General features: G+C 57.8%; 1 protein-coding gene across 1 annotated transcript; it reads right to left on the bottom strand.

Moving 5' to 3' along the window:
- Window positions 1-1117: 1117 nt before the first annotated feature.
- PCSK9 (proprotein convertase subtilisin/kexin type 9) lies at window positions 1118-19888 on the bottom strand. Its single transcript, XM_012749641.3, has 12 exons — window positions 19432-19888; window positions 15503-15694; window positions 13240-13363; window positions 12457-12590; window positions 12111-12252; window positions 9162-9358; window positions 8197-8380; window positions 7501-7674; window positions 6848-6996; window positions 5926-6103; window positions 4193-4374; window positions 1118-2571 (listed from the first exon to the last, which is right to left on the bottom strand). Exons 1-12 carry the CDS (start codon window positions 19633-19635, stop codon window positions 2356-2358), a joined length of 2076 nt encoding a protein of 691 aa, XP_012605095.2. The 5' UTR covers window positions 19636-19888; the 3' UTR covers window positions 1118-2355.
- Between the last annotated feature and the right edge of the window lie 2561 nt (window positions 19889-22449).

The following is a 22449-nucleotide window of genomic DNA, read 5'->3' as shown; positions in this document are numbered from 1 at the left end:
TGGGTCCCCTTCCCTGATTGCTGTCCAGATCCTCCTCCCGCACGCCATGCCTGGTCCTCCCCAACTCCTGTGTCCACCTGCCAGTCGCCCGCAAGCACCACGCTGCTCCCTTCTCTCGAGTCACAGGGCTGTAGGGTGTGGGCGTCTCACCAGTGACAGTCTATCCCATGGCACCTTGGGGATGGGAGGGGGAGCCGGGCTTCGCAACAGGCAGAAGTGCCAGTGTCACAGACACAGTTCTGGCATTGCAGTCATCACTGTCAACTCTTTGACACTTCCCATACGTGACACTAAATCATCAGAAAGTACGTTTTGGGAGGAGTTTTGCCTTTGCAGACAGATCCCTTATCATTCATGACATGGGCTACGTTGAGATGGACCTTGCTAAAGACAGCTGTGCTCACCCACCTCAGAGTGGGGGGTCTGGGGGTCCCTCATTGAATGGAATAATTATGCTTTGCAAACTGGAAAGAGATCTGAGACTGTTCTTAACTGCGAATCATGGAAAACAATCATGGGCTTAGCACCACTCATTACAGAAGCATCTAGCCTCCATATAACTAGCACCACAAACATTCCCTCTGCGCCCGGTCCTGTGCCAGGAACTAGGGAGAGAAGAATGGAAAGGGCATGGGGAGCTCAGAGCTCGGGGTGAACGCGGACAGCAGAGCATCTAGCGTGTTATAGAGGTCAGGGTGCCAAGCAGGAGGCACCTGACTGCTCTGGTGGGGCAGGGAAGCTACAGGAAGACATCCATTTCACTGCTACGACAGGCACAAGGAAAGTCACATTACCAGTATGTGACAGTACCCGTCAAATACCGGTACTCAAGATACAAGTGCTCACCACGTACAGTTGACCCTTGAACAACACGGGTTTGAATTGCAAGGGTTTGCTTATATTTCAGATTTACAGGATGTGAAGAGGGCCAACTTTCCATTGAGCCAACTGCTGGACTTGAGCACGTGCAGATTTTGGCAAACACAGTTCCTAGAACCAATGCCCTGAGTATACCAAGGGACAACTGTGCTTGATTTTCTCAGCCATTCAATAAACTTATCCAGTGCTTTGTATAAATAAGCAAGGCATCACCCCAGGCAGTCAATATAGGCAAGAGTCTGGAAAAAAGTTTTATTTTAAAAAGTCACCATTATTAATAAAAATCCTACAAAACCCAGAATAAATATCTTCAAGTTACAAAAGCAAAAAAAAAAAAAGCCTAGAAAAGCTTCTTGCTATAAAAAGACAACAGAGAACAGACCAAAAAGCTAGATGCATGCTTGCTTGCGTGGGTGGGGGCGGAGCGGGGGTGGTGCTCAGGGAGGCACAGTGCCCCCACCATCCCTCAGAGGCATCTCCGGGCCACAGTGAGTCGGGCCAGGGTAAGAACAGGACAAGTGCCAGGCCCGCAGGGTGAGGCGTCAGCTCACTGTGCTTTCTCAGGTCTGCGTTACCCTTCCCGGCCTCACTTTTATGCGTAAAGTGGGTGCCCAGGCTGGTAAGTTGAAATCAGGCTTGGTTCAGAGCCAGCCCGATCTGGGTTCCATCCTGGCACCACCTCCCTTCCCGGCTGTGTGAGCTCGGTGGGCACTGCCCCTCTCTGGTTTCCCGTTTATTCCTCAGTCCTGTGGGGGTGGGGAGGGCTGGGGGAGATGGCGTGTGCACCGGGTGGCCCTCCACAGCAGACCCAAGTCAGCCCTGGGTGACGGCGTCCTGCAAGGGTGTCCTGGGCACTAGCAAACCTGGCCTAGAGCAGAGTCAGGGCAGCTGGGGAAACAAAGTCACGGCCCCATGACTACCTGGGACACAGCCTCCCCCACTGCAGTCCAACAGGTGTGGAAAACCGGGAGCCCGAGGGGCTTCTCCAAAGTGAGAGGTGAGGGCCCCCCAGCGCTTTTCCCACTCATCTCCTCTGACACCTGGCCCCTCCAGCCCCTGCGTGCCTCCTCACCTGCCCGTGGGGAGAAGACTGCCCCCGTGGAGACTTGAGGACTGAGCGCCTGGCAAGAGGCAAGAGCTCGATAACAGGCAATTCTGCCCACAGGTGCAGGCACGCTGGCGAGCTGGCGGGAACTGAGCTTCACCATTGGAGCAGTCGCAGGCCAGACGCAGGCCCCAGAGTGAGGGAGGGGTCAAGGGGAGACACCAAGTTCTCCCAGGCAAGGAGCCCACCCCACCCAAGGGCCAGCACCAGGAAGCAGCTCCAGGAAGGTAGAGGTATCCCTGTCCCCTCCGGCCCAGGCCATGGAGGACAGAGGAAGGGGCCAGTAGGAACATTGCAAAGCTCAGCTCCAGCCCTGGAAGCATAGTCCCAGCCCCTGACCCCTCCCCAGGCTCTGTCCAGGGATGGGGCTGTCACTGGAACTCCTGGGAGGCCTGCTCCAGGGGCTGGCTCCGGCAGCAGATGGCAACAGCTACTGTGGCCTCCTCGCTGGTCCTGCCCGCTGGGCCAACGTCCTGGCTCCTCACCACACACGTGTTGTCCACGGCATAGGCCCCCAGGACCTGGGTGGCCCCAGGCAGGGCACTGCAGCCGGTCAGGGTCCAGCCCTCCTCACAGGCCACAGTGACCTGCAGAGCCCGGGAGGAGAAGAAAGCATGTGTCTAGCACGGGCGCAGGCCAGGCCCTCCTGCCTCCCAGCAAGCCTCTGCAGGTGCCGAAGCACAGCCTCGCCACCGAGCCACCTGGGCCACCTGGGCCACGGCCCACACCTCGGCCCCAGCAGTTCTGTAGCGTCACTGACCAAACCCACGCGCTCCTGCTGCGTGCTTAGTCTTCAGACACATGTGTCCAACATGCCAATGCCAAGCTCGCCGTGCCCGCAGAGCGCCACCCCCACAGGCTTCCCATCCCACTAATGGCAACTCCGCCGTCTGTCCAGGAGCTCCTCACGGCCATCTGCACGCCTCCCTGAGCACCCGACACAGGCCCTTGGCTGCTCCTTCAGACCGCGGCACCCACCCGTCTCCACCCAGGCCTGTCTCCCACCCCTCCCGTCTCCCCGCTTCTGCCCCAGGCCCTGCAGCCTCTCTCAGCTCAGCGCTGGAGCGAGCTGCTCAAGCCCAGGTCGGACCGTGGCCCCCGGCCCACTCCTGACTGTGGCCCTCAGCCCCCCCCCCCCAGCCTGTTCCCTGTCTGTGTCGTCCCCCTGGCCCTGCTCACTCCACTCCCCCCTCACTGGCCTCCTGGCTCCCGGCACCCCCGGGCACACCCCCACCACAGGGCCTTTGCTTGGGCTGGTCCCTCTGCCTGGAGCATGTTCCCTGTGGGGTCCTCACGGCCTTCCTGACCACCCCCCCATCCCTTCCGGGCTCTATTTTTCTCCATGGCAGCTTTTCAGCACTTTATAATTTACTTATTTTGTTCCCTGTCCTTCTCCCCCACTAGAAAGGGCGCGCCAGGAAGGCAGAGCAAGACGCTTGTGGGCTGGCACCTCCCCAGTGCCTGGAACAGCGCCTGGAACCTGGCAGCCCTCGCACACGCCCCGGGAGTGGGCCTGAGCCTGTCCTCGCCCTTGCGGAACTCGGCGCCCTGACCACAGGCACCACAGTCTCGCACGTTGAAAACCTCGTCTGCGCTCAGGTAACAGTGGGCTCCTTAGGGTCCCCTGTTAAGAAGCTCCCTGCGGCTTTTAAAAGGGAGTTTCAGAGCAGCTGGTGGTTATATTGCACCCAGGTTTCCGGAAGGGCTGGCCCTCACACGCCAGCCTTGGCACCTGCCTCGCCCTTCCTTGCCCTGCTGCACTCAGCTCAGGTGCCCCCTCGGGGTCACGCTGAGTCAGCTCTCTCCGCAAAGAGCATCGGAGCTCCTTGCCCCAAGCAATCTCCCAGCTGATTTGTTCAGTGGATCCATCAATAAATGCATGTGTATTGCATTGCTTCATGCATATCCATGCATGAATATCCATGCATATTCGTGTTCATGCATATTCTCCCCCAAGGGGAGTGGGCTGCCCAGACAGCAAACTTGACTGATCTGGAGAAAAGCAAAAACAGGCCCAGCCACACACAACACACACGCACGTGCTGCCCACACAGTGGCAAAGCTGCCCACAGCATCCACCCCACAACCCCCCGCCCATGCGTGACAGTACAGCGGTGGCACAAACACTGACAGCAGAGCTGCACAGGACAGACACTGCCACCCTGCAGCGGGCACCAGGCACCCTCCCCACCCCACGCGCCTCTTCACCTGCTCTGCAGGGCCCGGGGCCCCGTGCTCCTTGACTTTGCACTCCAGACCCGGGGCGTGGCAGCAGGAAGCGTGGACGCTGGCCTCCTTGTGGCCCACGCACTGGTCGAGATGACCTCGTGGCCTCAGCACAGGCCGGCGGTGGGTGCCAAGGTCCTCTGCCTCCCAGTGGGAGCTGCAGCCTGGACAGAGCAGGGCCAGCTCAGACAGTGGACTGCTGGGGACCCTCAGTCTCCACTCCCCACCCCACGGGACCCTATCTCTTAGGGTCTGAGGCGAGAGCTGGGGAACCCAGAAACAACTCAAGGCAGAAAAGAGACACTGGCCTGAGCGACAGGACTCCGGATTCCTAGCCCAACTCTGCCACTGACCTGCTGTGTGACATTAGGAGAGCATTCAACCTCTCTGAGCCTTAGCTTCCAGGGAAAACATCATGTCCCTCTGCCCAGAGACGAGGCAATGAGGCAGGGGCTGTAGGGCCTTAGGTGCTTGACCCCCTCAGGTCCCTCCTCGCCAGCCGGCCACCAGGCGGAAGTTCAGAGGGTCTGTCTGGGGCACTCAGAGACGCCCTCCATGGGCTTGGGAGCCAGACACACCCTCTGGCTACAAAACCTCAGATAGCAGTTACTCAACTACAGTGAGCCTCAGTTTCCCTATCTGTAAAATGAAAACAGCAAGAGCACCTACTCACAGGGACACACGTGCGAAGCCCCAGCATGGTGCCTGGTGTGTGGCCAGTGCTCTGTCCATGTAGGGTCACAGCACTAGCGTTCTGTGTCCTAGCTGTGAGGCCCTGGGGAAGTCACTCATCAGGCCTGCAGCTCCCTCAGCTGCAATGGGGCCCTCTGGCCGTGCTCCATGGAGAGCCAGACTGTGATTCTACCTGGCACACGCCCCGAGCTTACCTGCGGGGCGCTCCCAAAGGGGAGAGTAACCGAACACAGCAGGCTCCCCGCCAAGCCAGGCCCGACGCGGAGCGTGGCCAGTGGCACCCTGGACCTGACTGCGCCTCCTCCCTGCACAGGGACACCAGCGTCCTGACCGCCAATCCCTCCTGCACGCCAGCTGCTCTTCCCAGCCAGGGCCTCACCCCCACCCTCCCCTAGTGCCCACAGGCCTCCATCTGAGCTTCCTGCTCCCTGCCTGGGCGTGTTTCTGACAAACGGTAGCTGATCAATAGTTACCTATACCAGAGAATAGATTTTACAGCAACAGGTGATAACAATAATCACGCTAGATAGCATTTATATTGTCCCAGCACTAAACTAAGAGCTTAGCACCCATCATCCCCGTGGACTGGTGAGGAAACAGAGATATTTCTCTGAGGCTCAGAGATGTTAAGTAACTTGTCCAGGTCACACAGCTGTTGAGCGGCACAGTGGAGTCAGACCAAGGTCTGCCCCACTTTCAGATCCAGCCCGAGAGTCCCTGCTGGAACCTCCTGTCTTGCCCTGCCCTGCCTTGGCAAAGCACCTGCCGTGTGCCAGGCCCACGCTCGAGACGTCACCCAGCTCCCCACAACACAGGGAGGCAGGTACGACCTTCAGGCCTCTCATGGAGGAAGGAAAAGCCGCCTGCCCAGGGCCACACGCGTGGAAGTGGCAGAGCCAGGGCGTGGGACGGGAAGTCAGGCTCCAGTCAGGCTCACACTGGTGAGGCCCAAGCCTGCGGGCGCTGGGTGTGCAGGGAGACAGGGCCTCCTCCCCACCCCAGGGCGGCGCCTAGCCTCCTACCTGTGAGGACATGGCCCCGCTGGTGGCAATGGATGCGGGTCTCCATGCCTGCCCGGGCTGGTGGAGCAGTGTGGACACTGCAGTTGGCCTGGGGTAGCAGGCAGCACCTGGCGATGGCGTAGACACCCTCACCCCTGAACGCGTTGTGGGCCAGGCAGACACGCCTGCCCCCTCGGGCCTGGGAGGCAAAGACAGAAGCAGGAACCTGCTCTAGAATGTACAGAAACCCAGGAGGGGGCTGGAAGGGATCGACTCAAGCACCTAGTCCAAGCCCCAGGGACCCTTGTCAATGTCCCCCCAGGGGCAGACCAGACCCGGCCCCAGCCCTCTGGGGACAAGGCGCTCACTCCTGCCGGAGGAGCACTGCCCACCAGTGGGCGGCTGTGTGTTTGCACAGGTTCTTGCAGACGCTGAGAGCAAAGTGGCTTCCGAACGGAGAAACAGGGAAACCCAGCAGGCCCAAGCAAGGACCCCCCCTGCAGCGCTTGACCCACTCAGCCCGTCGAATCAGCATTCGGGCACCATCTCCCAGGCTGGAAATGCCCGCCCCACCCCTGCCCGGCTAGGCACTGCCCTTCTGCCAAATGCCACCTTGCAGCATTAACATCAATCCCCTTTTTGGCTGCTGCGAGATTTCTCAGAGCCCATCTCAGCAAAAAGGGCCCTAGGGACCGCTGAGTCCAGAAAAGCCCTGAATGCGAATAGACCCAGTACCACCCTGTGATCTCCGGGAAGCCCTTCCCCGTGTGGCTCTGTGGCAGCGCCCAACCTCGTGCCACGAGCTTTGCCCTGACATCCGCTCTGGCCAGCCCTTAAGGGACTGGAGTCCAGAGGACGGAGGGTTTGCTGGGGTCACTGAGGGTTCAGAAGGGCGACTCCTGCTCCATGCACCAACACACACACGGCAGAGGGGTGCAGTCACCTCAACGCGCTCGCCACGCCGCTTCCCGCTCCTGGAGAAGCCGGAGCAGCTCAGCAGCTCCTCCTGCGGGGCGCAGTGGGCCGCCGCCATGGCCGTCCGCGTGGGCCCCGAGGGCGCCGACCACACGCTCCTGCAGAACAGCTGCCCACCTGCAACAAGCCTGGGCTGAGGACGGCTGCCGGCAGAGGGGGCACCACCAAGGACTCTAGAAAAATCTTCAGTTTTAGTAGGGAGGCTTAAAGAACATACTCAACTTTTCCCATAAAGACATGTTATCAAACCTTTTATGGAGTGGTGGGCAGGTGGGAGGGGGAGGAGGGGAAGGGGTATATTTATATAATGGGTGTGGTGTGCACCAACTGGGGTTGGACACGCTTGAAGCGCTGGCACAGAGGGGAGGGGGGTGGCAGGGGCAATATATGTAACCCCAACAATATCTGTACCCCCATAATATAATGAAATAAAAGGAGGAAGGAAAAAAAAGACATGTATCAAAGTGTCTCGAAGCCCCATGAGAGCCCCGTTCTCGTTTAACCCTATTAAAGGTGGCACAATGGTCCTCGTACAGACGAGGGGGAGGGGAGAGACCGCCAAGGCCACAGAGGCCCCCAGCCGCAGCCTGGGCTTGCCCCCCATCCCGCCATCTTGCTCACCCGCTCCGTGGGCGCCGGGGGGCAGGGCGGCCACCAGGTTGGGGGTCAGCACCCGCTGGTTCTCAGGAAACCAGGCCTCATCGATGACGTCTTTGGCAGAGAAGTGGAGCAGCCTCTGCCTCAGCTCGGCCAGGGTGAGCGCCGGCTGGGCGGTCAGCATCACCGCCGCGATGCCTAGGGCGAGGGGCAGAGCTGGGCGAGGGGCAGAGCTGGGCGGCCTGGCCCTCCTCCCGACCGGGGTCCCGCCGGGGCACCTGCACACGCGCAAGGACGCCAAGCCTCCGTTCCCGAAGGGGGGCCACTACGGCGCCTTGCTAAGCTAAAGCCAGGCGGTAAGACGTCCTGCGCTCACACCTCTGCGCCATGGGAATTTGCTTTTTGTTTGCCAGGTGAACTCCTACTCATCCACCACGCCCAGATCAAATGTCCCTCCTCCAAGAAGCCTTCACTGACCATCAGGCTGGGCAGGTGGCTCCTCTGCGTTCCCTCTAACACAGCCCTGACTACTCGTGTCCCCTCTGTGTGTGCACCCGCCTCCCCCATTAGTCGGGTGTCCCCGAGGGCTCCATCAGGTCTGCCTCATCCCTGGTCCCTGTGCCCAGCACAGAGCCTGGCACAGGGAGGTCCTGGCACAGACCCTGCCTGGCCACGGGGCTGTTAGCAGCGTGGTGGCCAAGGCGGCGGGCGGTGACTCACCAGCCACGTGGGCGGCGGCCTGTGATGTCCCACTCTGTGACACGAAGCAGGTGCTGCAGTCGCTTGAGGCACCAATGATGTCTTCCCCTGGAGCAAAGAGGTCCACACAGCGGCCAAAGTTGGTCCCCAAGGTCCCCAGGGTCATCGGCTGGTCCTGGGCATTGGTGGCTCCAACCGTGATGACCTGGAAAGACGAGGTGAGTGGCAGAGAAGGGAGCTGAGGGGCTGCGGGACAGACTGAGGCTTTGCCAGCTGGGCCGGCCAACTCCTATGCACCTGTTGGGGTCCCCTCCAATGTCCCCTCCTGGGGGAAATCTGACTCTCCAGGTGGCACTCTGGGACCCTCTGCCCCACCTGGGTGCTCCCCTCTGCCAAGTGCCAGGCACCATTCCCGTGTCCTGTGCAGTTTACATTCCAGTAGGGGACAGACGATAAACAGGTAAACAGGAAACCACGCGGTGTGCCAGCCGGCCACAGTCGCCATGGAGCAAACGAGAGAGGGTAAGGCAGAGACTCACGGGCTTTGTTTGCTTTGGGCAACTGTCAGCTCAGCCCGGGGACCCTCCGGGCTGAGCCAGGGGGGCCCAGGTTATCACCGTCAGGTCCGCATCCGCACCCCGCACCCCCACACACGACAGACAGAAGCGGGACAAGATTCCTTCCTCTCAGGACCCCAGCGCCCAGAGAGCCTGACATGCAGTAGGTGCCCTACTGAAGGACGGTCACAGCCCGCTGGACCGTCAGCTCCTCCAGGGCACCGGCTCTGTCTCTGTGTTCCCACCACGCCCACCCGGAACTCAACGCGGTTCAGACTCGGAGTCCAGGCCCCTCGTCCCCAGGCTCCCGTCAAGCCAGGCCTCTGACAGCCTCTCCGGAGCCAGGCCGGCCCAGCCTGGGGAACACCGCATGCAGCCACAGGGGCCCGCCTGCCCCCTCCCCGCCATGCCGGGGCAACCCGCACCTACCTCGGGGGCAGAGGCTGGGGAGTAGAGGCAGGCATCGTCCCGGAAGTTGCCGGCAGCTGCGACCAGCACCACGCCAGTCCTCACCAGGCGCTGGCAGGCGGCATTGAGGACCCGGCTGTACCCACCCGCCAGGGGCAGCAGCACCACCAGCGGCCGCACCGGCTGGACCAGCTGGCTTTTCTGAATAAACTCCAGGCCTGGGAGGACAAAGCCAAGGTCACCCCCTGGGGAGACATGCTCCTTTCCCCCAGGCGCCACCTCAGAGGCTCGGGGTGATGGTTAATCCTGTGTGTCAGCTCGGTGCCCCGACGTTTGGTCAAACACCACGCGAAATGCTGAGTGAGAGTATTTTTTAGATGCGACTAACATTTCAATCCGACTGAGTAGAGCAGACTGCCCTCTATGGTGTGGGTGGGCCTCGTGCAATCAGTTGAAGAGAAAAGGCTGAGACTGAGGGCCCCAAGGAAGGAGGAATTCTGCCCCCAGACTGCCCTCAGACTCAGCCCCGCGACCTCAGACCCGCCTGGCCTGCAGATTTCAGACTTGCAGCCCCGACAAGAGCCAAGTCCTGAATGCTCTTACACGCCTACCTCTGGTTCTATTTCCCTGGAGTACCCAGCGATTACAGACCAGAACATATTAACAACGGCAGCTGCAATAAAACTAGCCCAGACTGGGCACTTCCATGTGCCAGGCTCTCTTTCCAAGCGTCTGAATGTACCATCTTACAAGATTCTCACAATTACTTTGTTATTAATATCATTCCTTTCCAGGAAACAGCCACCAAGAGAATAAGTCAGGTCCTCGGGAGGATGAGAAGGGCCCTCGCCCCACCTCTGGCTTCACAGTCCTCTCTGCCATTCTCTGAGGCCTGGCTCAGGTGCTCCTGTGCTGTGACATCGAGTTCCAGACCCACACAAACTGCTAGCTGCCCACTCACCCACTGTGTGCCCCACCCTCTGTGACACAAGGACAACAGGTCCTTGGATTGTCCTGAGGGTTAAGACTCCACGCCTTGGGAGGCCCAGTGGCTGTGGGCCCTGGAGAGCCTGGCTCCCCCGGCCTCCGCTGCTGCATCTCAGAGCTGAGCGGGCAGACTGCGTCTGCCCCTTGCCACTGTCACCAGTGATGGCTCCTTTCCTCACCAGCCTGCAAGCTCTGGCCCTGACGTGACAGGGGACCTGGAGCTGACAGCTTCTCCTCTGTCAAATGGAGCTATGGCCCGGCCAACCTCTCAGAATCTTCTGCGTCCAGCCCTCTGAGGTGTCCCCCGGGGCCATGGCAGAGGTAAGAGTTGAAATCCCACACTCGTGCTCCTCCTGGGAGACAGCAGGGAGGCCCCTCACACCAGGGAGAGCAGAGAGAAACCGGGCATGCAGGTGGAGAAAAATAACTACAGTTACAGCTGCCCAGTATTGAGCACCTGCTGTGTGCACATCTCTGTGCTCAGCCCCGACACACAACCACCTGCCTACAGAGGAGGAAGATGGCAGTGGCCGGGAGAGCGCTACTGTGTGCTGAGCCCCTGCTCTGCACCAGGTCATGTGCTAGGGGCCATCCACACGCTCGCTGGGTCCCCAGAGAGGCCGGAGCTCCAGGCCCGGGCAGCCTCCTCCCACACACACCGACCTTCGGGAACTGGCCTTCCTGAGCCCGGGTCAGTCAATAAAGGAGTGGGACAGGCACCAGGGGTCACCAGATGGGGCAGGAGGTTATTGATTCTTGCTTTTAAAACCAAACATCAGGCCGGGCGCTGTGGCTCACGCCTGTAATCCTAGCTCTTGGGAGGCCGAGGCGGGCGGATTGCTCAAGGTCAGGAGTTCAAAACCAGCCTGAGCAAGAGCGAGACCCCGTCTCTACTATAAATAGAAAGAAATTAATTGGCCAACTGATATATATATAAAAAATTAGCCGGGCATGGTGGCACATGCCTGTAGTCCCAGCTACCCGGGAGGCTGAGGCAGAAGGATCACTCGAGCCCAGGAGTTTGAGGTTGCTGTGAGCTAGGACGCCACGGCACTCACTCTAGCCTGGGCAACAAAGCGAGACTCTGTCTCAAAAAAAAAAAAAAAAAAAAAAAAAGAACCAAACATCAAAGCCCTCGCTCGACAGGAAAGCCTTGGGGCAGAGCTCATGGGGCAGCGGGCAGGCTCCCGGCCTTCCGGCTTGTCAGACAGGCCTGTGGGCTGCCTCTGCCGCTCCGAGCCAGTGTTTGACCCAGGGGCCCGGGGCTTGCAGTGGAAGTGAAGCCACCAGCACCTTCCCCACTGTGGTCACTGGCTCTAGCTGTGTAATCCCGGGCAAGTCACCTCCTCTCTCTGGGCTGGTTTTAGGAACTGTTTAGCACATTACCCAATGCCAGCCCCACGGCATGCTGTATTAGGCCCTTGCTCAGTGTGTGGGCACGGGGGGAAGTCAGTACTCAGAGCACCCTGTCTTCTCTGTCCACAGGCCGCCAGAGGCCCGGCTGTCAGCTGGACCTCGCAGGAGGCCGCCGGGTGCACTGGAAGGAGTAAGCTGCAGAAGTGCAGGAAAGGTCCTCTGCCGGTTCCCCCAGCGAGGCTGCCTGGCCTGGCTGGCCTGCAAGGCCCATGTGTCACACAAGCGAGTGAGTCCCCTAGTCATGCAGGTATGCAGGCAGAAGGTGGAAAATGTTTGCTCAGATCACCACAAAGGGCCATCCAAATCTAAGATGGCATGACAAAGGGCATAAACACGTTAATGGGTTTGGAAAGGGCAGCAGTGTAGAACTGTGGAAAAACCATTGACCTAGGGTCAAGGCCGTGTGACCTTGGGGGCCCCTGGGGCCCTGCCAGCTCTGACACTCTGGGACTCTCTGGCTCCAGGGCAGAAGCTGTCTCAGCCTCCTCGTTTCTCCCTGGGCCTCAGCCCCCTCCCACAGCGGGTCCAGACGGAGAGAGACCAGTGCCGCCTGGAGCCACCACTCACCTATGAGCGTGCTGCTGACCGTGCCCTTCCCTTGGCAGTTGAGCACTCGCAGGCTGCGCAGGCTGGTGCCCTTGGCCACGCCAGCGTCCCGGCCGCCGACCACCCCTGCCAGGTGCGTGCCGTGGCTGTCACACTTGCTCGCCTGCTCGACCAACACGAGGGCCATGTGGGAAAGCCCACCCATCCCATAATACATCTGCAGGTGGCTGGCTGAATGGACACCCCCACCCCACAACTGATGGCAGGGACAGGACAGTGACAGCTGGGGGCCAGACCAGCAGTCCCCACCCACCTCCAGGACAGGGCTGGGGGCTGGGGCTGTCCTCCCACCTGAGATCGGGCTTACCTGTCTGTGGAAGCGGGTCCCATCCTCCTCGGGCACACTCTCAAGGTCAGTGACTGTGACCCTGCCCTCTATTTCCCGGTGGCCGCCCTGGATGCTGGTGTCTAAGAGGTACACCTCCACCAGGCTGCCTGCATCTTCCCAAGGTGACATTTGCAAGAGGGGACAACCATGAGGTTAACGTTGTAGTCAACACAGGGACCGTGCAACACATTCAGGCACTGCTGTGAGCACCTAGATATATTAACTCATTTAATCTTCAAATATCCTCACGAGCTTCAGACTATCATATCTTACAGACAAGGAACAGAAGGCACAGAGAGGGGGGTACTGTGCAAAGCCACATAGCTGGCAAACAACAGAGCCAGAAAGCAAACCAAGTGTTGGGCTCTGTAATATTAACATCCATATGAAATAACATGAACATTCAAAAAATAATAAATTCTATGGTATAAAATGAGCCAAGCCCCTATTCTAGCCGTTCACATCTCACCAAACCCAAGAGGGAGACAGAACAGGATTTTTCTGTATATCCGAGCTGGCCAGCAGGTGGCACAGACAGGAAACTGAGGCTCAGAGGGGACACGAGAGTCTGGACCTCCCAGCTCCAAGTCCAAGTGTTCTCCACTCCGCAAGGTGCCGGGAGGGCTCACAGGGGCTGCTTCCTCCTGGCACGAGTTACAGCCCCGGAGAAGAGAGCTGCCCTGGACTTCACCATTCTAGTCGGGTCGGGAGGAGGCAGGTGTATCTGGCTGCAATGGTGAGGGGCGGGCACGGGGGTCTTACTAGGGGGGTGGTATTCATCCTCCTGGTTCTGCACAGGGGTGATCCGGTCCAGGTTCCACGGGACGCTCTGGGCAAAGACAGACGAGTCCTCCTCGATGTACTCGACGTGGGGCAACTTCAGGGCCTGCAGAAGCCAGAGAGGCCAGGGGACTCTGCTTGAGCCATTCGGCTAGCAGCAAACACAGCCCCAGCCCTGGCCCCTCCTGACCCAGCCCGTGCCCACATCCCAGCCCAGGACCCTCCACCTCGGCCCAGCACACTCCCTCCTGGTGCCCCAGATGACAGACTAGGAACTTGGGTCTCCCCGCCCGATCAGGCTGGGAGCCCGCACGCCCACGTCTCTGCAGCCACACCCCACACACCCAGCACGGAGGAGCCCTTCCAGGAAGGATTCTGAACTTGGCATCTCGTTGGTGGAGCCAGACAGTGCCAAGGGGCTGGCAGGCTGGACAGGGAGTGAAACTCAGAGCCCGGACTCCACGCCCAAATCCTGACATAACAGCACCGGCAATTCCGTTCCTCCCCATCCATCCCCCGCCTCCTCCGCCCTGGCTATGGCAGGACGCTGACCCTGCAGCCCGCAGCGCCAGGCCCCTCGCAGCAGCTGCCAGCTGGGCCCAGCCACCAACCGGAGGCACCAGCAGCAGTCTGGGGCGAGAGTGTGTCTGCTCCACTCCCTGCTTCAGCGCAGTGGCTGCACCCTTGGGTGACGCCCCGTGGGCAGCCCCTCTTCCATGCTGCCAGCTCCACTGGGCAGAGGAAAAACTACTCCCTTTCCTCACACTTCTAACCTAGAGGTGGTAACAACTCTCCACCACAACTAGTCTCTGGCTGCCTTAGGGTCCCCGGGGCTCGTTACCTACCCACACCTCGGTGAGTTTCTGTACTTAGCATCTGCTGAGATACTTCATGACCTCATTTGGTCCTTAACTGACTGTTCCCATCATTGTGCCTGGCTTGCAGAGAGGGTATCGAGGCTCAGGGGAAGTGAAGGAATTTGCCCAAGGTCAGACAAACTAGCAAGGGGTGGGTGGGACTCGAACCCATGCCGGTGCGACTCCAGAGCCCAACTCTCAGATGGCAAATGTCTGCCACCTTCTACTCAGCCTCCCCTCCTCTGAGAAGCTGCCTGTGGGGCTCCTGCTAGCCATCCAGTGCCCTTCCCCGATCTTCCCCATGCTGAGCACGTTGTCCCACAGTCAACTGTCCTGGCAATCACTGGCCGGTCTCCTCCCGAGCTGTGAGCTCGAGAGAATGGCTGGGCTGCCTCATCTTCACCCCTGCAGCACACAGTAGGCCTGGTTAAGTGTGTGTTGAGCAGACTGATGGGAGGCATTTACCCATCGGTCTCTCCTACCCAAGGGCAGGATCTGTCACTCCCTGTCATTGCCCCCTGGACTTGACACACAGTAGTTGCTCAGCCACTGATTGCTGAACTGATTCGCCCATGGGGCAGAAGTGTGGCAGAGCTAGGGGACCTGGATCCAAACTCTGACTCTGCTAGTTACATGCCGTGTGACCTCAGGGAAGACCCTGTCCCACTCTGGGCCTCAACGTTTGCAGGAAGCTGAGAAGCACCCCAGCCATGTAGAGAATCAGTGTGAAAATGAGAACCATGTGTTTTCATCCAGTTAGGGGACAGGGAAGGGGTGGCCTGGGAGGTGAGGGCAGAGGCAAAAATAAAAAATGCTTTTAAGATTAGTATTTGAAGCACTAGGGCCGGGGTAAATCCTCATCTACTCAGTCCCCTTTCTGCCCTTCTACCAAAGATGTGACATCCAGGAGGGAGAAGAGCTACCCTATCCTAGAGGAGGAATCCTACTCAGTATAGCATCAGCCTTAAAGGAATTTTGGACCCTTGAGTCATGCTTATATAAAATGACTCAGGCTCCACCGAATGTCCCAGGGCCTTATTCCTAAAGGTGTCCAGAGGCAGCGGATGCATCAGCATAAGAATGACTGGCAGGTAGACCATGGGTTTGATCCTAGTTCTGCCCTTAGCTGTCTGTCTGTCTGGTCCCTTCTGAACCTCAGTCTCCTCTTCTTTCAAATGAAGGTGGATGTACCACTGGGGCATGGCCAGGCTTAAAGGGTATTCTATACATAAAGCCAGTAGTCACTGTGCTTGGTACCTAATAAGTGCTCAATTAACGTATGTTGTCTCCTGCTGATTTTCAGCAGTGGGCACGCTAAGGACAGTCCCCAGCATGTATGTGGTGGCCTGGCCCTATCAGGAAGTGCCACGCCCAGGGAGGGTGCTCACCAGGTCCAACAGGTCGCTGCTCATCTTCACCAGGAAGCCAGGAAAGAGGTCGTGGAAGACATGCAGGACCTTGGTGAGGTAGCCTCGGCGGGCAGCCTGGGCCCGCAGGCGGCGGGCAGTGCGCTCGGGCTGCGAGTGGTGGCTGTCCTCCTTCAGCACCACCACGTACGTGCCCGGCAACCTCCAGGCGTCCTGGCCCCAAAACAGGAGACACACGATGACATGGAAAAAGCCCAACAAAGCTGAAGTGCCCTTATATCATCTCTGTTTACAAATTAAGATTATAAGAAAAGATATGCTCACAATGGAATATTACTCAATCCTAAGAAATGACTGAGCTAGCACCGTCTATGCTATCCTGGATTAAGCTTAAGCCCGTTATCCAAAGCGAGGCGACATAAGACATGGAAAATAGGCCCACATCTACTCCACATCAAATTGGTACTGACTGATTGAAACTATGGTTTTCAAATGGTGGCAATGCTCACCAGGGATTGGGGAGGGGGGACCTAATCTTAGGGATGTGGCGAGCACTTCGGAGGGGAAGGGCATAATTCTAACCCTTCTTAGGGAGAGCCAAAGATATACAATGTAACCAAAATGTCAACAAAAAAAAACCAAAAAACTTTTTATCGGGTGGTGGGCAGCTGGGAGGGGGGAGGAGGAAAGGGGTGTATGCTTCCATAACATGTGTGGTGCACACCACCGGGGGATTGGACACATCAGGGGGAGGGACGGGGGGCAGGGGCAATATTTGTAACCCTAACAATATTTGTACCTCCATAATATGATGAAATAAAAGGAAAAAAAAAAGATTACAAGAAAAGAGACGCAACAGAGCATAGTAAACTATAAGAAGTTACCAAATGAGGACCAAAAGCAATCAAAATACTACATATAGGTCAACTCTAAGTATTAACATAGTTTATATAAACTTTCAAATTTGGCAGCCAGGTAAAAATGGGAGCTGTGGGCTGCACCCAACAGCAGGCTCTGCTCCGAACCTACGTCTTGCTCTCTATGGGTCCAACGAGGCCTGGTCACCCCTGGAGGCCCTGCCCAAAGCCACCACCTCCCCATCCCCAAATCAGAATAAATCTCTCCCTCCCCATTCTAGGACCTCCATGATTCCCCTCTGGAGGGAGTCTAGAGAGGAACACTCATGGGCTTTGGAGCCAAAATATGTGGACCTGAATCCCAACTCTAATATCTACTGGCTGTGCGGCTGTAAGCAAGTCACTCAACCTCTCTGAGCCTCAGATGTCTCCTCTGTATTGGAGAGACCATAATACCCATGGCACAGGCCTGCTAGGAAGGCCAAGAGAGATGGTTGTGTAAAGCTCCCAGCTGGGTGTTGTACAACGTAGGTGGAAAGGATGACTGAATGAGCAAAGGCAACATTTCTCAAACAGGGAGAAAAGAGTCACTGTCTTGGTCCTTTTGTGCTGCTATAAAGGAATACCTGAGGCTGGGTAATTGATAAAGAAAAGAGGTTTATTTGGCTGACAGTTCTGCAGACTGTACAAGAAGCATGGTGCCAGCATTTGCTTCTGATGAGTGCCCCCAGCTGCTTGGAGGAAGGGCAAGGGGAGCTGGTGTGTGCAGAAATCATGTAGTGAGAGGGGCAGCAAGAGAGAGGGCCAAGGCCCCGGGCTCTTTTTAAAAACCAGCTCTCACGGGAAATAATGGAGAACTTACTCATTACCACAAAGATGGCACCAAGCCATTCACGAGGGATCCATGCCCATGACCTGAACACCTCCCATTAGGCCCCACCTTCAATATTGGAGATCAAATTCCAACATGAGGCTTAGAGGCCTGGTCACCAATGGATAAAATCCAAACTCCTTCCTCCTTGGCCCCTCCTCAACCTACCTCTGCAGCCTCATCTTCCACATCTCTGTATGTGCACCTTGAACTCCAGCCAGAGTAGAATGGAGTCCACACCCTTTATCCAAAGTCCTAGGGCCAAATGGGTTTTAAAATTCAGAACATGTCTGGGTTTTAGAAAGGTGGGAATGGGCCATCAGGGAGTCTACTCATAGAAGTCTGGCACTGAATACTGTAATCTAGGAGTAAAACATGAATATGCATGTTCTCAAAAGTGGAATAAGTAGACTATAAATAACCTCAGGTCAGGTGCTATCATAAGATAAATTACAAAAAAGACTTTTGGTTTTCAGAACATCCTACATGTCAGAAGATGGATAAGAACTTTGTGCTCCTTATTTTCCACCTCTGGCTTCCCCAGCTCCATACCTTTGTTTATGCTACTCTATACTCCTAGAATAAAATTCTCCTGCCACCTTCATTTGCTGAACTCCTATTTATACTTCAAGACCCATCTAAAATGCCCTTTGCTAAAGGAAAATCTAATGAATTGGGAGGGTATACGGTACAGTGAAATGAGAGTTCTGAAAGCCTAGGCATTCCTCTCTCTAAGCCTCAGTTTCTCATTACTAAAATAAAAGGACTAGTATAGAATCCTTTTCTGCTTGCAAAACAAAAAATTATTCTAAATTAGATGCCCACAAAATATCCATTGAATGAATGAATAAATAAGCTTCCAAACTTCCACCAGAGAAGAAACACCCTCAAGCGCTGGGTTCGGGTGGCTGTGCAGCCTCTGCTTACTCGTGGCTTCCAGAACAGTTGCTCTGTGGCAGCGGTGGCTTGAAATGCCCTTTCTTACCACCCCCACATTCCTCTAGGAGGTCAGAGGCTCAGGGAAGAAGGAAGAGGCTGTTCTGAGCTGAGCCAGGGCCTGACTCCCTGCCGCCCCAACACGCTCCGGCAAGAGGGCGGACAAGCAGCTGTTAGGGGCAGAAGTTTCCCCTCTGGCCCAAGAGCTGCAGTGTGGAGCAAAGAGGGTGTGACCAGCAGGTCACACTGAAGCCAAGGACATAACTACGTTCTACAAATGATCTTTTCCTGGGTTTACACAGTGAGATCACTCATGTGTTCAACAAATGTCCTTTCCCTTCATCCCTCCCCCTCCTCAATTGCGTCCACCAAATCTTCACCACAGCCTAGAGGAAGGACAGTCACCTCTCTCGTAAGGAAATGGAGGCTCGAGGTTAAGTGACTTGCCAAGCACCACGCAGCTAGTGAGATGAAGGCAGAATTCAACCCAGGTCTGGCTGGGGCGACAGAAAGTCAGCCCAACCGCTGGAAAGGTCATAATCAGAGAAAACCAGCAGTCAGGCCCCTGGCGGGAGGGCCAGGTGCTGGCGGGAGTTGCTGGGGGAAACTCGTCCGGCTACCCGGAGCGCCGGCTCCCGCCCCAAGCACCGAGGGCCTTCCCTTCCTGAGCCCCAAGGACACCGGCAGACCTGGAGAATAACGCCGCCCCTTCCCCGTAGTTTGTTCTTTTATTCGGCTGGGAAAATGCAATGCTACGACGATAGAGTATGAGTTCTGTGGCAGGAAGAAATAGCCTCCCGGCTGCCTTGTCTGGCGTCCCTGCCACCACACCCCGTCTCAGGGAGTGCCGTCTCTCCAAGGCTCCCACCTCACACCCGCCACTGCCTGTATTTCCCGACGCAAGGCAGGACGCGCGACGGCGGCACGCCTGCTTCCCCTGCGCCCGCGCGGCTCTGGGCGGTTCGCCTGCGCCCGGTGGTGCGGGACGCCGGGACCTGCGCGGGCGGTCCCGCAGCGCTCTGCTCGCCCCGCCTCGTGCCTCCGGGCCTCCCACCCCCAGAGCCTTCCCACCGCACAGCGCGTCCCCAGAGCGCCGGCCGGCCCCACTGCTCCCGCCACCGTGCCCGCAGTCCCCTAGACCGCGCCGGGCCCGTCGTCAGGTGAGCAGAGGGCGACATTCACTGCAGCTCCTCCTTGACAGGGAGGAAACTGAGGCCGGAGAGGGGGCGGGATCCGCATCGGTCCCCCGGGGTGTTCGCCCCCGCCCCGCACCCCGACGCCCGCACCTTGGCGCAGCGGTGGAAGGTGGCGGTGACCGCGTGCGGGGCGGCGTCGGCCGGGCCGTCCTCCTCTGACCGGAAGGAGAGCACCAGCTCCTCGTACTCGCCGTCCTCGTCCTCCTGCGCGCGGGCGCCGGCGGGACCCAGGAGCAGCAGCAGCAGCAGCAGCGGCAGCGGCCACCGCGGCCGCCTGGAGCTGCCAGTGTCCATCAGGGCGAGAGGGGAGGTGGCGTCCTGCGGGGAGACCTGGGGCCGGGCGCAGTCCACGCTGGCGACGCTGTGCCTTGCAAGGGGACGAGGGTGCGTGCGCCGGAGCTCGTTCCTGGCAGGGGCAGGGCGCGCGGGGGGACGCAGGGGTCCGGCCGGACAGTGTCTGCCCGGCTCACTCCTGCAGGATCCCACCGCGAACTGAGCGGCGCGGCTCCCGCCCGCAGCCGTGCGCCTCGACGCCGCGGAAACCTAGGGTGTGGGCGCTCGACTCCTGGGGCGCGATCACGCCACCGGAGCTCCATCGGACGATCCTATCTGATTAAACATTAACGGAGCCCCCGGACTGGAGGATCGGGTTTCGGCCTCGCCCTCCCCAAACAACGTCAGATTAGCTCAGAGAGAGGAAAAACCAACCCCAAATCCTAACTGGGCTGGAAAACGGCCCAGCGCTCCGGAGGCGCCTCCTCTCCGCCTCTCACCCTGAGCGTGGGACGCAAAACTCTGAATTCGGCTGGGCCCACCTCGTCAGTGTGTCTGGGGTCTGTCTTGCCACCTGCCAGCCACCTCCTCCTCCCCTCGAACCATGTTAAACCACCTCCTCCCGGCCCACCTCCTCGCCCCGACCGGTGACCCCGATCAATCTGACTGCCGACTCCTCGCTGCCCACCGAAATCTCTCCACCGGCCCTAACGTGGCATCCTCCTAAACCCAGCCTGGCCCCTCCCGGCCTCTGCCCTTAATGCGCCCTGCACACTACCTTGCCACCGACTAGCCGTTCCTTGAAGATACTACCTGCTTCTGATTTCCAGCCCACTGAATTTCAAGGGATTTATTCCACAAAGATTCAGGTTTTAAATCTGCAAAGATGTAACATAGGTACATTCAGAACGCCTCTCTAGGTGCAAGCTCAGTGCTTCAAATGACTCAGTTTGCAAAGATTCCTTTTGCACACCATGTCCAAGAACTCAATTGGACAAGAATCTGGTAAACGCCTACTGTGTGCCAGGCCGGAGGATGCAAAGGGGAAGGCAGCTCCCTGCCTCCAATCATGGAGGGGACATAACCTGAGGCTCGCTCTTCCTGGCAGGGCCACACATGGAAGTCACAAAGGAGGCTTTATGCGCCCGCCCTGCAGAAGGGCAGCAGACTCAGTGAGATGACTTGCTCTGTCTGCGTCTAGGTCTTGGAGTCCAAAGTTGGTGCTTTCTCCACGTTGTTTGCCAAGACCTCGCTCCAGAGAGCTGAGTGAGCAAAGACTGTGCAACCTGTGAGTTGAAAGTGACCTTCATGAGGTAAAGTCAGAGCCACCCCTTTGTTCTTTGGTCCCCCATTGAATAACCCACCATCCTGGCACAAAGTGGGGGTTCATTAATTGTTCACTGGCAGGTAACTCCTGCAATGTGTCTGGGGGGGGCAAGCTTTCCCTGATGCCCCCGTTGGGGTCTAGGGCTTCCCACCTCCCAGAACATCTTAACATGTCCCCAGGGGTGAGGGACAGGGATGTCCCCAGGCTAAGGAAGGGGGCTGCTGTCCAGCACACAGTGGGTGTTTTTGGAAGGAGTTGGGGGAGAAAAGAAGCCATGCAGGCACCCTGGGTGCTGTGACAGATGGAACCAGAGGGGCAGTCACTTCTCATCCCACATCCTCCACTGCATTCCTGGGAGGGGACAGCCCCAGCTGGGCCCCTTGCCACTTGGCAGGGCTTTGGTACCTCGATGATTACCTCCCCACCCCATAAATTGCCCTAAGCAGCTATGTCATCCCCTCCCTCTTCTCAGATCGGTCCCCCACGCCCTGGACAGCTGATAACCAGCCTGCTCCCTCCAGGAGTGCAAGTGGTCAGGGGGAGTCATAAACTCCCTCCAGGGCCCCCCCTCCTCTCCCCTCTTCCCCCTGCTTTCTGGGTCAACATTCATCCTTCCCCCTCCTTCCTTCCTCTTTCGGGACAGAGGGGACCATCCTGTATCCTGGGCTGACCCTCCCCTGCCCCTAGCTGGCCTTCCCAGGGATCGCCTACCTCCATCCTCTCTCTCCTCTCCCTGCCCTATCTCCAACTCCCTGTCCCCCATTCTTCCTTCCGCTCACCCCTCAAGCATCCTCAAGTCTTCTCCACTCTACAAATGCCCTCCCTCACATTTGCACTCCCTCAAAATGGTCTTCTAGCCCTGACTTGCATTCACAGCCTGAATGAGTAGACCGAGCTCGCCATTAATGCTCCCTGACCACCTTCTCCCACCTGGAAGCTTGGTGTCTGCAGTCAACATTGATGTGCATATCAATTCGGGCAATTTAGCAGTATCTGCATTTTGAATGTGCATTCCTTTTTTGGGGGGATAAGGGAAGCCATCTTTTTGTGCATATGTTCAATTAAAAAACTTTTTTGCAAGAAAATATATTTTTTAATGTGTACAGTTCTAAAGAATATACAGTGAAAAGTTCACCTGGGAAGGTGGGGACCTTCCCAGGGGAAACCACTGTTACCCATTGTAGTGGATAACACTATAGTGGTTGGACAGTGTCTGCCCCAAAAGATAAGTCCAGTCCTAACCACTAGTACCTGTGGAGGTGATCTCGCTTGAAAATAAGGTCTTTGCAGATGTGATTCACCTAAGGATCTCACGATTAGAGCTTCCTGGGTTTAGCACAGGCCGTAAATCCAATGACTGGTGTCCCCAGAGAAAGGAGCAGGAGATTTCAGAGAGACCCAGTGAAGACCAAGGCATCTAGGGATGGAGGCACAGGTGGGAGGACCTCACTCCAAGGAAGCCAGGAGCCAACAGACCCTGGAACAGGCAAGGACGTTTCCTCCCCTAG

This window comes from Microcebus murinus, chromosome 2, assembly GCF_040939455.1.
Source record: "Microcebus murinus isolate Inina chromosome 2, M.murinus_Inina_mat1.0, whole genome shotgun sequence".
NCBI lineage: Eukaryota > Metazoa > Chordata > Mammalia > Primates > Cheirogaleidae > Microcebus > Microcebus murinus.
The sequence above is the reverse complement of the archived record's forward strand: the minus strand, read 5'-3'. Positions and strand labels throughout refer to the sequence as shown.

Bases quoted from the DNA above. Each gene is read 5' to 3' on its own strand.
- PCSK9 (XM_012749641.3), bottom strand. From the start codon at position 19,635: ATGGACACTGGCAGCTCCAGGCGGCCGCGGTGGCCGCTGCCGCTGCTG. The intron at 8,381-9,161 runs GTAGGTGCGGGT...TCGTCTTTCCAG, and splicing joins CCCCAGCCTCTGCCCCCGAG to GTCATCACGGTTGGAGCCAC. The intron at 4,375-5,925 runs GTAGGAGGCTAG...TGCTCTGTCCAG, and splicing joins GCGGGGCCATGTCCTCACAG to GCTGCAGCTCCCACTGGGAG.